We start from the raw sequence: 14,759 nt of genomic DNA, 5'->3' as shown, positions 1-14,759 counted from the left end.
TTCCTTAATTCATAGAATTACCAAAATCTGATTTCTAGTTCCTTTAAGATCTTGTTAATTATATATTATATATTTTCATATCTATGAATGAAATGTTATATTCAAAGCTTGGAAAGATGAAATTTGTTGAGAATAGCAATGTTTTAAAGTCAATCGATCTTTAAATGGCGATCTTCTGAAATGCTACATCATGAAACAATATGTTAGAACTCTTTTCCTTTATTATCTCTTTAATACTGTACATGGATATATATTTTTCAGGATGGCCACTGCTGCCGACAAGGAAATTCTTGTCGGGGCTCATGACATCAATAACCCAACTGAGGTTCATCAGAGAATTGGCCTGGCTAAAGCGGGTTATTTCCAAACTTTTAATGCTGCTACAAAGGATAACGACATTGGCCTTATTTGGCTTGCTACTCCTGCAATTTTGAGCGATAGAGTAAAACCTATTTGTTTTCCAGACCCTGCTAAAGATTACAGTGGTTTCCTAGCTGTGACATCAGGCTGGGGAAATCTTGCTGAAGGTACAGAAATTTAAAACAATGTTCTTGCCTTTTTTGTAATTAATATTAATTTGAATAATAGCACCATCTCTAAATGAGTACTGTATTCGTAAGAGATCTTTTGCTGTTTCATTTTTCTGAAAACCTTATATCAGTTTTATTCAGTGTTAAAGTTAAAAAGTTGCGGGTTTTAGGTCTCCATAGAGACGATTTACATCGCCCTCCTCGGGCGACCATTAGCCAGCTGGGACTATCACTAGTCCCCTCTAACCTCCCCCCCAGGCGCCACTTTGGAGTAACCCCCGGTAGAAGGTCTCACGGTATTCGCGTCCCTGGCGGGGACCGAACTCGGGACCTCTATAATAGAGATCCGCGACGCTACCAACCTTGCTATCCGGAATGTTCAGAAAATGTTCTCATAAGGTTACTGGTGGTTTTCGTATTTATTGATAAAGAAAACCTAAAATGTTTGTAAGTTATTTCGTTGAAAAAAAAAAAAAACTCATTTCTCAAATAAAAGATGACGATATCTATAAGTAAGTAGTAAATCTGAAAGTGTTTCCCTTAAAAATATCTAATTATCCTCTTCATATTTTGTTGAATAGATTTCAGTGAGAATATGTTTTATTTTGTACTAATTTTAACCATTGGTTGCTTTCAAAGTTACAAATTTCTTCAGATATTTCCAAAGCCAATTGTTAATCTTGGTTCAGAGCAACCCCTTTTAAAAATTTCTCTCGTATTTTAATTGTAGGAATCGTATATGAATTATAAGATACCTAACGATAAATTTATAGTTTTATAGAGGAAGAAAGAATGGAGCTTGAATCAGTAACTCAAAGTCATGTAGTGATTCGCTAAAAAGGTATGTGATAGGGAAAAAAGGCCAACAACAGACATCTGAGTATCAACATTTCCGAAGATAATAGAGTTCCCAACTTCACACCAGAGCGCGTTGACCCGACACACGCGCGAGTGGGCTACGTTAGAGTACCTATATAAAACAGGTACTCTAGGGTATGTCCAATTGGTTGCCAGATCTTCGATGATTCTTCATCTGGCGTACCAGCTTGCATGCCTGAGTATATCCGTTTTAAATGATGAAGGTTATTTTTTTTTTTTTTTTTTTTTGGCGTAGGAACAAAGGAAAACATTCAAACCCTATAATGTTTGCATGTTAAACATTCCGTATCAAATTAAATTTCAAACGCAGAACAATTACAATATCAATAGTAACTAATAGAGATGGTAAAGCTAAATATATCATTGATATGGTTCATCATTATAACCCAATTCAGTTATGCTTGCAGGCCGTAAATAATAAGCTTGAAGCCAATTGAGCTCTTTGTGTGTGCTGAATCTCATGAGGAAACAGTTGTAAATCCTCTGTATTTTCACCTATGATATAATCAGAACAGCAAGCTTTTTTTTCTGGTTAGATTAGACACCACCAAGACTAATAACTTGAAAAACTTTCTTGAAAGCGCTCAACTCAGAAAAAGATTAGACACCACCAAAACTAATGACTTGAAACACTTTCTTGAAAGCGCTCAACTCAGAAAAAGATTAGACACCACCAAGACTAATGACTTGAAACACTTTCTTGAAAGCGCTCAACTCAGAAAAAGATTAGACACCACCAAGACTAATAACTTGAAAAACTTTCTTGAAAGCGCTCAACTCAGAAAAAGATTAGACACCACCAAGACTAATGACTTGAAAAACTTTCTTGAAAGTGCTCAACTCAGAAAAAGATTAGACACCACCAAGACTAATGACTTGAAAAACTTTCTTGAAAGTGCTCAACTCAGAAAAAGATTAGACACCACTAAGACTAATAACTTGAAAAACTTTCTTGAAAGCGCTCAACTCGGAAAAAGATTAGACACCACCAAGACTAATAACTTGAAAAACTTTCTTGAAAGCGCTCAACTCAGAAAAAGATTAGACACCACTAAGACTAATAACTTGAAAAACTTTCTTGAAAGCGCTCAACTCGGAAAAAGATTAGACACCACCAAGACTAATGACTTGAAACACTTTCTTGAAAGCGCTCAACTCAGAAAAAGATTAGACACCACCAAGACTAATAACTTGAAAAACTTTCTTGAAAGCGCTCAACTCACAAAAAGATTAGACACCACCAAGACTAATAACTTGAAAAACTTTCTTGAAAGCGCTCAACTCACAAAAAGATTAGACACCACCAAGACTAATAACTTGAAAAACTTTCTTGAAAGCGCTCAACTCAGAAAAAGATTAGACACCACCAAGACTAATAACTTGAAAAACTTTCTTGAAAGTGCTCAACTCACAAAAATATTAAGCAAAAGTATTTTATTTCTACATCTTCGGTATTTTTTTCTGGAGGTTTCATTGAATTTTTTTTTCATTTTTACTCCAAATTCATGTAAAAATTGTTTTCAATGTTTTCGCTAAATAATAGAGGATATTGTCTAAAGCTCATAACCTATGATCTTATTGCATTTTAGGTGGTAGTCCATCAAGTATCCTCAATGAAGTGGAATTGCCAGTAATAACCAACGAGGCCTGCAATGCATCTTATCCATTTAGGGTCACGCCAAACATGATTTGTGCAGGATACCAAGAAGGGAATAAAGGCGCATGTGAGGTAAGTTTTTGTCCTACTTGTTAATAGCAAGTACTTATCGTAGAAGAGTAACATTGTGTGAAATATCTCCCGAAGTAGTTTGGGTTGATTGCAATCACCATATCTGTCCAGCCATTGTATAGGGATAAATAAGTCATGCCTAGGGCTATTCACAACATAGGCAAGAATTCCTTCTAAAATATTACAGGACCCCAAATATTTACTGTTTTTTTTTTCTCTCTCTCTCTCTCTCTCTCGCTGAAGTTAGAATGTTTACTTGTTCCCATACTAACAAACCTTCCAATATTTATTTGGATTATCTTTTGGTGAAGCTGGAATGTAGCCATTAGACTTAACCCTGGATAGGTACGCTCCTCGGACACCCCTTTAAGGGTATACTCGGTCGCTCGCTACCCCGACTCCGAAAAAAAATCAGGAAAAATTTAGTTATGCATCAGTCTGTATTGTTTGACTTGCTAAAAATACTTCAAAGAATGCTAAAAACTACTGAAAATATCAATGATACCCATCTACAAAATAACTATTTATTGGAAATATATTAAAAATTTAAGTATACAAAAAAAAGACGACGTAAATATTCACAAAAAATAGAAATATACATATACACATAAATCCCTTTAGGGACACCCTCTTAGATGGCCAAGCAACAGCGTGTAATTGCTGGAAATGAGTTGGACCCATAGAAGTCAAGATCTGAAATGAGAAAAAAAGGGTAACTTTTTTTGGCCAAAAAAATTTGTCCAAATTTCATGAATTTTTTGGGGTACCCAAATGAAATAGGAAGAGGCTAATTTTTTATAGAATAAACTCATATTATCCTAGAACAGAAATACATAATAAAATGTGCACTAAGATGTAATTTACTGTTATATCAGGGGCGAAATCTAAAGGTCATTTTTTAACGGCCTAGTTTCACAATGTAAATTTCTTATGAAAATCATTGTATCGCCTATAAAATATGATATTTATGCATTAAAATATACCAAAATATCGCGAATTCTATACAGAACAAGAATTTATAGAGACATGCCAACTTACCTTTCGGGTATGTCAACAAAATGGCCGCAGACCGCAACAACTCTTACAGCCCAATCTACCACTTGAAATGAAGAATGGGGTTGCAAACTCCATATTATCATCAACATCTCTTTTTAACTCCATTAGAAGTGTGTTGATGACATCCATGCCGAGGGAATACTGCCTGCTGGCCATTATTGAAGATAAATTCAAAATAAATAGAAAAAAATCAAATTTGCAAAAAATAAAACAAATTCAGAAATTAGCATTTGAGGGAAAATGGACCTCATGGCAATATATGGCATCTAAGCCAAAACCAATGTCATGCAAGTGGTAGACACACCATCCATCCACACTTTCCAACTATAAAGAACCAAACAAGTATCAACACTGTTCGACAATTTATAATTATGTAATAACTTTGCTGTTTGATCACTTACCCCTATAAAGGTATGTCAGGGTTGAGGTCGACCCCTGGGGGGGGGGGGGGGGGTAAAAAAACGGGGAAGGAGGGAAGTTAGACGAAAATCAGTCCTAAAGCAGACAATGGCATGTAGACTAGTCACCCCTTGCAGGTTGATCACTTCCATATTCGAGACAGCTGATGATTTATGGGGAAAAAACAGGTTTTGAAAATGCTGTAGGGGTCGCGTACGACCCATCATACCTTTCCAGGGTTAAAGTGCAAGGTGGCAACCCTGCCTAACCGCTAGGCCAGGGGCCGTGGGGGGGGGGGGCTTGCTACCCACCCACCTCTATATATACTGGACTCTCACGCTGTGAGCTATGACACTATCAAAAGAACTGACATAAGCTGCCATATCAAAAAAAACTCCAATCGACAAAACACAGAAAAGAAGCATTAAAACGTTTCAAACTATTGGATAAAAACATCAAAATAAATCTCTACAAAAGTATAATAAGACCTCTATTTGGATATCCAATAGCACCAGCATGCACAATGGCTCAGTCAAAGATAAAAACACTACAAAAATTCCAAAATGGAACCATAAGAAACATACATGGCCTAAACCATAATAACAATAATAATAATAGCATAAATGAAAACAACGAAACACTCCATAGCATATACAATCTCGAACTAGTAAACATCAGGTACCACAGAAGAGCCACACAAGCCTGGGAAAGATTCCAAAACATTTACCCAGAACTTAAACAACGAGTGTGGAAATAGCAGACACATAAAACGAGCATTCCTGGTGGAAAAGGATAGCTCCTTTCATTGCTCATGACAAACCAAATCCAGAGTATTAAAATAAAACAAAAATAGGCAAACATAAAAAAATAAACAAGCCCCAGAAAAGGAATAATCATGAAAACAAGTCCCTCGGAGGCTGGCAAGAGAACTCGCCCCCTGGAAGTCCTCAAGGCATGATGTTGACACCAAAAAACTAACAACAAAGAGCTATTGGGTGTGCCCCAATCTTTTCACCTCCCACTATACTTCTTTTCAATACTATTACCTCTAATCCTTCCAATCCTAATTCCCTCCCTCCCTTCCCCCACCTATCCTATCCACCTATACTGTAGCTGTAGCTACGTCACTTTTTCTTTTGGCTCAGTAGAGAGTAGACATCTCTCTCTCCTCCCAAGGCTGTCATTGGACATCTTTAATATATTTTTCTTTTCAGGTGTGCATGCTTTCTTCGGATCCCCCTCATGCGGACCTGTCATGGGCACAAGGGTGCTGTGGGCGGTATCTTCATGTCCTCGTTGGATGCTAACCGGCACTTTCTGTGTCCTTCATGTAGACGGCAACTTTTGCCGTGCGATGTCAATTATTGGAAACACGTTTAATCTGAACACAAGGAAATCTTTGATGTTCGAATAACCCAAAGTACCAGTATCGGAGTATTGGCAGATTAAGTTCATTTTTTAGATTGGCCGATACTGATACCAGATACTCATGGAGGAGGCCACTACCTATGTCATGACTGGTCGCTACCGATACCGATGCCCAAAAAAGGGCGATACATCACTAGTTACTACAGTTCCTCAGTGCTTATACACGAGCCGTTAATGGGGATGGCATGACTAAAGATGACAAAGATTGGGTCTGCAGCTATATTTCATGTCAAACTTCAAATTGCATCAAAATACGAATTTGGGTGTGGGCACTTTTCTTCAATCCAAACTTCGTTTTGCCAATATTCACGTTGATATCGTCGGCCCCATACCCACATCACAAGGACATCGTTACCTTTTCTAAGTCTCCGATCGCTCCATTTCTGGCCTGAAGCCTTCCCCCATGCAAGATGGAACATGTGCCTCATGAACTGCTGCCTTACTAGATTCAGCATCCCAGATAGTACTTTCGACAGGCCTGTCACTTTCAACTCTCAATTCTGGACGCCTCTTCTCAACATGGCCTTACATCACCCAACCGAATAGTGGAATATTTCCGTCTTACCATCAAAATATATATATGTATATATATATATATATATATATATATATATATATATATATATATATATATATATATATATATATAATCTTTTCCCTTACCAAAAGGAAAGTAGCCACTGAACAATTAGAGTGCATTAACCCCTTGGGTGAAGAAGAATTGTTTGGTAATCTGTATTGTCAGGTGTATGACATTTCAGTGTATGTGTAGGCAAAGGAAAATGAACAGTAGCCAGAGAGAAGAGTCCAATGTAGTACTGTCTAGCCAGTGAAAGGACTCAATAACTCTCTAGCGGTAGTATCTCAACGGGTGGCTGGTGCCCTGGCCAACCTATTGCCTTCGACTAAAAGAGTCAGCGAACTTCACAGTCTCTCGTATGACATCGCCTATTCAAGGGGATGGGGAGAGGTAAGCTTCAGCTTTGTCCCTGAGTTTGTAGCGAAGACTCAAAATCCAGGGGTAGCCGATTCTAGATTTGATTCCTTCCTGATAACGAGTCTCTGTTCTGTAACCGACGACCCATATCGGCTGCTACTATGTCCAGTAAGGAGTTTGAGGCTCTTACTCAAGAGAACAGCAGCAGCTCGTTGCCGGCTGCCATCACTTTCCCTCAGCACGAGGAGGTCAAGAGGAGGATCACGAAAAACACCATTTCTGCTTGGATTCGTAAGGTTATTGACCTTGCGCTGAATCCAGATCTTCCTCCAACATCTCAACCCAGAGCACACGACGTCAGGGGCATTGCTACATCCCTGGCCTTTAAACGTAACTACTCTGTGGTGCAATCTACAAGCGGACGTGTGGAAGCGTCAGACGACCTTCACCGCCCCCAACCTGCAAGACGTAACCCACAGGAGACTCGATACGTTCTCTATCGGTCCTGTGGTGGCTGCACAACAACTGGTTTAATACCTCAAGCTCTTTAATAGACAAGTACTGTAGTAGGAGGTTGAGGGCATTGGTTACCCAGTTTTAGTGTTAGTGAATGAAACGAATGACTGGCTCTTTTCTTTTCTTAATCCTCCCTTTTCTTGGGAAAATCAGCATCCAGGGTCCCCTACACGGCTGACCTCAACCACTGCAGTTAAACCATTATTCCCTTGTGTAGCCTAGTATTGTGTCATTATTGTTGGGTCCCCATACCCTGGAGAGGTGATATTGGGTATGTCTTGGTGACCTCGGACGATTCCTTTGACTCGGAAGAACTCTTACCTTGACAGTCACATTGCTAGTATGCTGGTATCTTAACACACAGCTTGTTCAGGCTGCAGACCATGTATAGCAAGGTTTAGGGAGGTGTTAGGGTCCCCACCTTTAAATGCTAACACACATGAAGGGGAATTGCCGGGTAAAAGCCAAAAAGTCAGATTGGTTGGGACTTCCACCTTCCTAAGGGGTGAGTCAATCCCCATAAATAGTGTTGGTTGTATTCCACTTACGGAACAAATGACAAATTTGGAAGTAATTTGTATTTTTCCTAATGATAAAAACCTATAACTATTTATACAGATTTGCCCGCCAGCCCAGTCCCCCTTGAATTCCTACCTCCAAGCAAAGGGAGTTAGTCACAGGTGCTTGAGCGAGAGGGGTAGTTACTACCCCCTCCACCCCCCACTAACTAGCGGTATGGATGGTTAACCCTTGCTAAATTCTAATGGCTCGTCCTTTCAGCTTCATAGAAAGTAATAACCCTATAAATAGCTACAGGTTTGTATTGTAGGAAAAATACAAATTACTTGCAAATTTGTCATTTTTAGACAACAGAATTGACCCCCTTTCCATTGCACCTGTCAAAGAGGTAATTGATGATCTAGATAGTCTGTTACTTTGTCCTGTAAAGGCAGTCTGACATTATCTCAAGAGAACTCCTCTATTTCGTCCTAAAATACTTAATTTATTCTTGAGTGCAGGTTCCAACAAAAGTGACTAAAAACACTACCTCTTTTTGGGCCTGGGGCCCATCCTAGAGCTCATGATATATGTCATGTTGCCTCAACGCAGGCATTCCGCAAGAACCACTCAGTAGCCCAGTACTGTAGTGCCGGAATCTGGTAAAGACAGACCACCTTTATGGCTCACTATCTTAAGGACTGTACCCATAAATGACTAGACACTTTCTCTTTGGGTCCAGTGGTGGCTGTTCAACTGATAGTTGGTTTTTTTCACATCATTGGTTATTCTCGTAATACCTGTAAGTGGATGCATGAATTGAATGAATGATTTCTTTCCCCCTTAACTCTGCCAGGAGTACCTGCTTGGATGGGACTCTTATACAGGTAAGAAGTTCTTTGTGACATTAAGTTACAATACTATTCCCTGTTTCTAACAATGTAAACCTTGTCAAGTCAATGACTTTTATTGTACCTTGACCTTGCCTCTCCTACAAGCCGTTCAGAGATATTAGGGCTAAGCAGATGCCCGTTGGACTCCAGGGACTTCCTCCCACATAAGCAAGACTCCCCTTATAAATGATGAGAGTTTATCAGCATATGAACAAACTACAATTTTTAAAAACAATTTGTATTTTTCCTAGCCACACAAACCTCCGTTATTTATTTTAACGTCCCGCCTCATCGAACCCCCAAGTCTTGACCACGATAAGAGTCTCATCGAACCCCCCCAAGTCTTGACCACGATAAGAGTGATGCTGCAGTGCTTGCCTGTAGCGTGGGTGAACTGCTGATACCAATGTTACCAACATCCCAAGAATTCTTTCTTTCTGGTTGTATCCAAATAATTTAGGAGTAAACCATTATAAATGACTTCGGTTTGTATCATCATCATCATCATCATCATCATCATCTCCTCCTACACCTATTGACGCAAAGGGCCTCGGTTAGATTTTGCCAGTCGTCTCCAGTCAGTTTGTATAGCTTGGAAGAATTCAAATTGTTTTAAAAATTTGTAGTTTTTTGCTAATTGAAATAAATAGCTTGTATGATAAGTTAAATATAAACTTTCCTTTCTCTTTGAAGAAAATACAGTCAAGCATAGAATGCTTTGAAACATTTGAATGAAAATAACGATGTAAAGGCTTTCCCAAAATACTGGTAGTTACCACCCAAGACATGGAATGAATGGTTAGAGTCTGACAGGTCTTTTGAAAGACCTAAACAGACACACTTTACCAAATCTAGCTTTATTTGTGTCTTGACCCATTAGACATACAATAATACCTCAGGGTACAAAAGTTTCTGTAAACAAAAAATCTCATCATAAGAATCGACATGCGAAGATTTTTTCGCCTCATATTACGAAGAAATACTCGGGATACGAAACGAAATTTGCGATGTCAGGTTAGGTATATCGAATGATTCAAATGTATTTGATTCTATTTTATTATAGAAAACAAAAATCCTGTTACGAAAGTCACTTCGAAACTAATCAATTTCATAACCTGAGGTATTACTGTAATTTTATGAGTGTTTTCTCTTTAAAGATTTGTATATATAATTTCCAAGTTAAATCAAGGTATTCAATTTTCTCCTTTCAAGGGGGATACTGGAGGACCGCTTATGGTGGCAGATAATGGCACATGGGTCTTAGCTGGTATTAGATCGTGGGGAGATGGATGCGCCAGGGTAAACGCCCCAGGAGTCTTCGTCAGAGTTTCTCGTAAGAAACCGAGGGATATTATTTTCTCCATAGTCCTTCTTAATTCTTGAAACTAAAAAGAAAGTGCTACACGTTTCAATTATGTTATATTATCCATAACTTTGAAATATTAAGTTCCTAAGTCAAATTTACTCCATTAATGGGTTATTCAAATGATATCTTATGTTTGTTCACAGAGTATATCGATGTGCTAGCATCCCTTTTGGCATCAGAGGGTGCTAATACTTTATGTGACGGTTATTAACTTCTGCTAAGACGAACAGTGAGGTAAATAGCATGTGTTTTTTATATACCATTGAAAAGTAACTTAAATGAAAGAGATTTGAGGGGTAAATAAACACAAAGAAAGTTTTCAGGTGAGATGTGTACGTAGAACATTACTATGAGAAGCTAATCGACGATTTATATAATCATCTATATAAAATGGCTAGAATCGATAATAAATTGTAATACAAGTTAAGCAAACCAACACTAAACCAAAATCAGTGGTTATTCTAATGGGAACTGTTTAATGCAGATATTTTTAAAAAATTATTTGTATTATGGAAAGTTTCAATTCATTTAGTAATTATTCCTCATTAACGTTGAATCTTTGTAACCATCGTTGCATGCAACAAGAATACGAAAACAAACTAGATTATTATTATTATTATTATTATTATTATTATTACTATCCAAGCTACAACCCTAGTTGGAAAAGCAAGATGCTATAAGCCCAGGGGCTCCAACAGGGAAAAATAGTCCAGTGAGGAAAGGAAATACGGAAATAAATAAATGAAGAGAACAAATTAACAATAAATAATTCTAAAATAAGTAACAACGTCAAAACAGACATGTCATATATAAACTATTAACAACATAAAAAACAAATATGTCATAAATAAACTATAAAAAGACTGAAGGAGCCCCGTATTTACTGAAAATTAAATCATGATTATGTGCAGAAGGTAATTATAATATATATATTTTTTTTTACAGATTAGGCCTACCTACCTTGGATATCATAACATACAGGTAGCTCTGAAGCTTCTCCAAGGCTATGAAATAAATATTTTGAAAGGACAGCAGTCCAAGTTTGGTTGTCGGTATTACATATCTCTATTTAAAATTTCCTATAATCATTTGAAATTGTAAAATGAATGACTTGAATTATGATATATTAAATCTCTTGAGCAATTACAGGCGTGTTGTTCTCGATCCTCCTACTAATATAAACCGGTATATATATATATATATATATATATATATATATATATATATATATATATATATATATATATATATATATATATACAGTACTGTATACACACACACACACACACACACACATATATATATATATATATATATATATATATATATATATATATATATATATATATATATATATATATATATATATATATATACAGTATGTATATGCATATGTGTACTATTTATAAACACATGATAGTGTACACAACCTGTCAAAATTACTGCTAAATATTTAGATAGGTATGCACACACATGCACCCCCTCTCATCAGTTTATGACTACTTCCTCTCCCCCTACCTAAGGGACGAGGAGAGGAAAAACATTTCCATGGATATTGCGAGGATTTATATTCAAGGTTTATCTATATGTTCTCTATAGTTATTTAATCTTTGCATGATTTATTTGAGCCACCCTTTTCCTCTCCCGTTTTCCAATTTTAATGACCACCGATCAATGCTTGTGATGTAAGCATTTCTATAAAGCAACTGTGGGAAATAATTTCAGGAAAGCCTCCCCGCCCTGATTTCTGGATCCTGGATAGGAGGAATAGACGCCAACTCTCTTGCACTCAACAAACCCGAGAACCGCAACAACCACGATTAATTAACCATACATTCGTTCAAGTCCAAAAATATATCGGGACTGTCAACCCTGATATCCCCTTGATGTTTCGATGCTGCTCAGGGCATAGAGTAGTAAACCCCAAGTAGGCTTGGAAAAATTGCGTTAACAAGAGACAGTGACACAAATTGCGTTAGGGGAAGCAGTACTGTAAAAGTTGAGCGCTCTAAGGGCTACCGGGAGGCAATACTATAAAAGGGGATTTTGACGTAGGAAAAATCTATTTTTGGGTGAGATAGCCATGTCGTCCTGATGAAAGTTCCTTCTGGCAACTTTCTACAATATAATAACTCTGCGATTGAAATTACAAGAGAATTACTGTCAGGTATCACGGGGTTCCAACCCCCGGAAATGACTATCCGAAGATATCGTGTATAATCAGAGATGTATGCTAAGATAACCATAGATATCTGCACCCCAAAAAGACTTTACCCAGTCTAATCATCTAAGGGGTAGGATAAGTAAGGAGCCATTACATATCCTATCACCTCCCGGTGCTCCTATACGACCCCGCTTCACCATTCCTTTGTACGCAGCTGGTGGCTACAGTGCGGTTGATAATGGATTGGCACCGTTAACTTTACTTCTGACACAAACATAAAACTCACCTTAGTCATATCTCGCTTAGAACCCTGAGAGCAGGAATTTCATCTCATATTCATAATTGAGCTCACACAATTAAAACAATGGGACTCATTATCTCGCATGATAATAATAAATAATCAACCTTTGCAAGCACTTTAAGCTTACATTACTTAACTTCAAACTTATGCTGCACGAGGTGAGATAAAAGCAGTACCTATTCTTGACCTAAGAATGGCATTTATTTACTGAAAGTATCACAGTAATTTTCACCTGACTGACACAGCAAAGCTACCTAACAGAAAATTGAATTATTAGTGAACAAATGGCAAATGGAACAAAGTGCTTTAATAAAACATTATTGGCAAGGAAGGGTTAATTACAAAATTAACTGGTTGAACCAGCCGTGCAATCAAAGTAAAACCATGAGGACCAGGTTGATACTTCTTTAAGGATCTCATCCTAATTATTCACAAAATGTTATAAACTGGTTGGGTCTGTTGATTGTGATCAGATGCAGGACCCTGAACTCCTAGCCGTCAAAAAGAGACTGCTCTTGGAACTTATGGTCTCAAAGTGTGGTGGGTCACTCCACAAAAAAAAAAAAACTACCTACTGCAACTAAATCGTGTCTTCAAGTGGTCCGTTGAAGCTTCCCGCCGCTGGGCCTGGGGGTCGCATCAACTGGGTGAATGATTCTCTTCCCTTTTTCCCCGTAGATACTGAATGGTGCTTATATAAGTACAAGGTATATTTTTGCAGCTCTAGGGGAAAGTAATTACAAAAAAGTCCTACAGTCTGGCATGAAAATTTTAATACACAAAAAAATTAAGTAGCGCTCATTGGCCGTTACAGTTAACAATCCTAGCTAAACACACTTATAAATAGGTGCAGAGATGTAAATAATTACGAGTTAAAACTAATGAGTTATGCAAATTAACAAGTTGCTTAAACACAAATCAATCAGTTTAAATATTTTGTGACATGAGCATTTGTGAACAGAATGCCCCATGACCCATCAGCAATTTGCATCGCTAAAACGCACATATTGGAGGTCAAGAAGCTGAAACAATATTATCTAAAGAGAAGGTAGGGAATGAAAGGTATGACAGTACAGGGGAATGATGAACATGTTAGCTGAAATGCATATTAAAGTTATACGAATGAATGATAAAGGTATAACAAGTGATGGTTACAAAGAAAAACTGTGGTGTGCAAAACTTAGGAATAACAGATAAAAAATTAAAAAAGGAATAACGGGAATAACTAAAATAGAGCGTGGAAAGAATTTCCACACACTGCAAAGTAAGAGCGAGAGAGAAAGGGGTCTGCTTAATGAGAGTGAGGGACTGATGGAAGCATTATTACTAATCTACAGCACCTCCTGGAACATGGCACGGGCTTTATCTGCTGCGGCCCTATGAGGTTGACCTTGAGAGGGCGCAGGATCAGGTCTAGGAAGCGGATGACTTTATCAGGAGATTATCTCATAGGTTGGTTGTATGTGATGTCAGACACTCATGTATATAAATGTCACGGGTAAGGCCTAGGGGTGAAATACCTATACGTATTTCGGATGAATTAGGACTTAAAAAAGGGGTTTTTGACGAAGGAAAAATCTTTCTGGGCGAGGAACCTGTGTCGCCCAGTGAAATGCTCCTCTAGCACCATTTCTAAGGCATATTTATTGCTGAATATACCAGAGAAAAAAAAGAGATGCATGGAATGCCAGGAATAAACCTAGCTCGCTCATTCATTGAGTGTCGGTATAGAAAACTGGGGCGTGATTGAACCATGACCATAGATCCCTCACCAATTAGACCTCTCCTTCATCAACATCCCCCTCCACCCCTACATCTCCCCACCCCTTATCTTCATTCCTCTATCAGCACCTGCATTGGTCAGACGTGTTTTATTTTGCTCTGTGTTGTTTTGTGTTTTTGAAGATGTCCGACGTTTTAGAGATCCCTGCTCCCAAGTTGAGTATTATATTTGTCTGTTTGGGATTTCTAGGTAGCGACACTTTCAAATTTTACGAAAATAATCTTAGGAAAGTTATTGTTTTTTTTTAATAAAATAAATAATGGATCTAAAGGCTGTAAGT

At 37.8% G+C, this 14,759-nt stretch overlaps 1 protein-coding gene across 1 annotated transcript in view; it reads left to right on the top strand.

The window, feature by feature from the left end:
* The window catches only part of LOC137658400 (clotting factor G beta subunit-like), a 29,027-nt gene extending 17,662 nt beyond the window's left edge, over positions 1 to 11,365 (top strand). Inside the window, exons 9-13 of the mRNA XM_068393082.1 lie at positions 262 to 527; positions 2,999 to 3,138; positions 10,078 to 10,198; positions 10,375 to 10,465; positions 11,177 to 11,365. Coding sequence (XP_068249183.1) covers positions 262 to 527; positions 2,999 to 3,138; positions 10,078 to 10,198; positions 10,375 to 10,442 — 595 coding nt within the window. The 3' untranslated portion in view covers positions 10,443 to 10,465; positions 11,177 to 11,365. The remainder of the gene's footprint in view (positions 1 to 261; positions 528 to 2,998; positions 3,139 to 10,077; positions 10,199 to 10,374; positions 10,466 to 11,176) is intronic.
* The last annotated feature ends 3,394 nt before the right edge of the window (positions 11,366 to 14,759 follow it).

Source organism: Palaemon carinicauda, chromosome 19 (assembly GCF_036898095.1).
Source record: "Palaemon carinicauda isolate YSFRI2023 chromosome 19, ASM3689809v2, whole genome shotgun sequence".
NCBI lineage: Eukaryota > Metazoa > Arthropoda > Malacostraca > Decapoda > Palaemonidae > Palaemon > Palaemon carinicauda.
The sequence above is the reverse complement of the archived record's forward strand: the minus strand, read 5'-3'. Positions and strand labels throughout refer to the sequence as shown.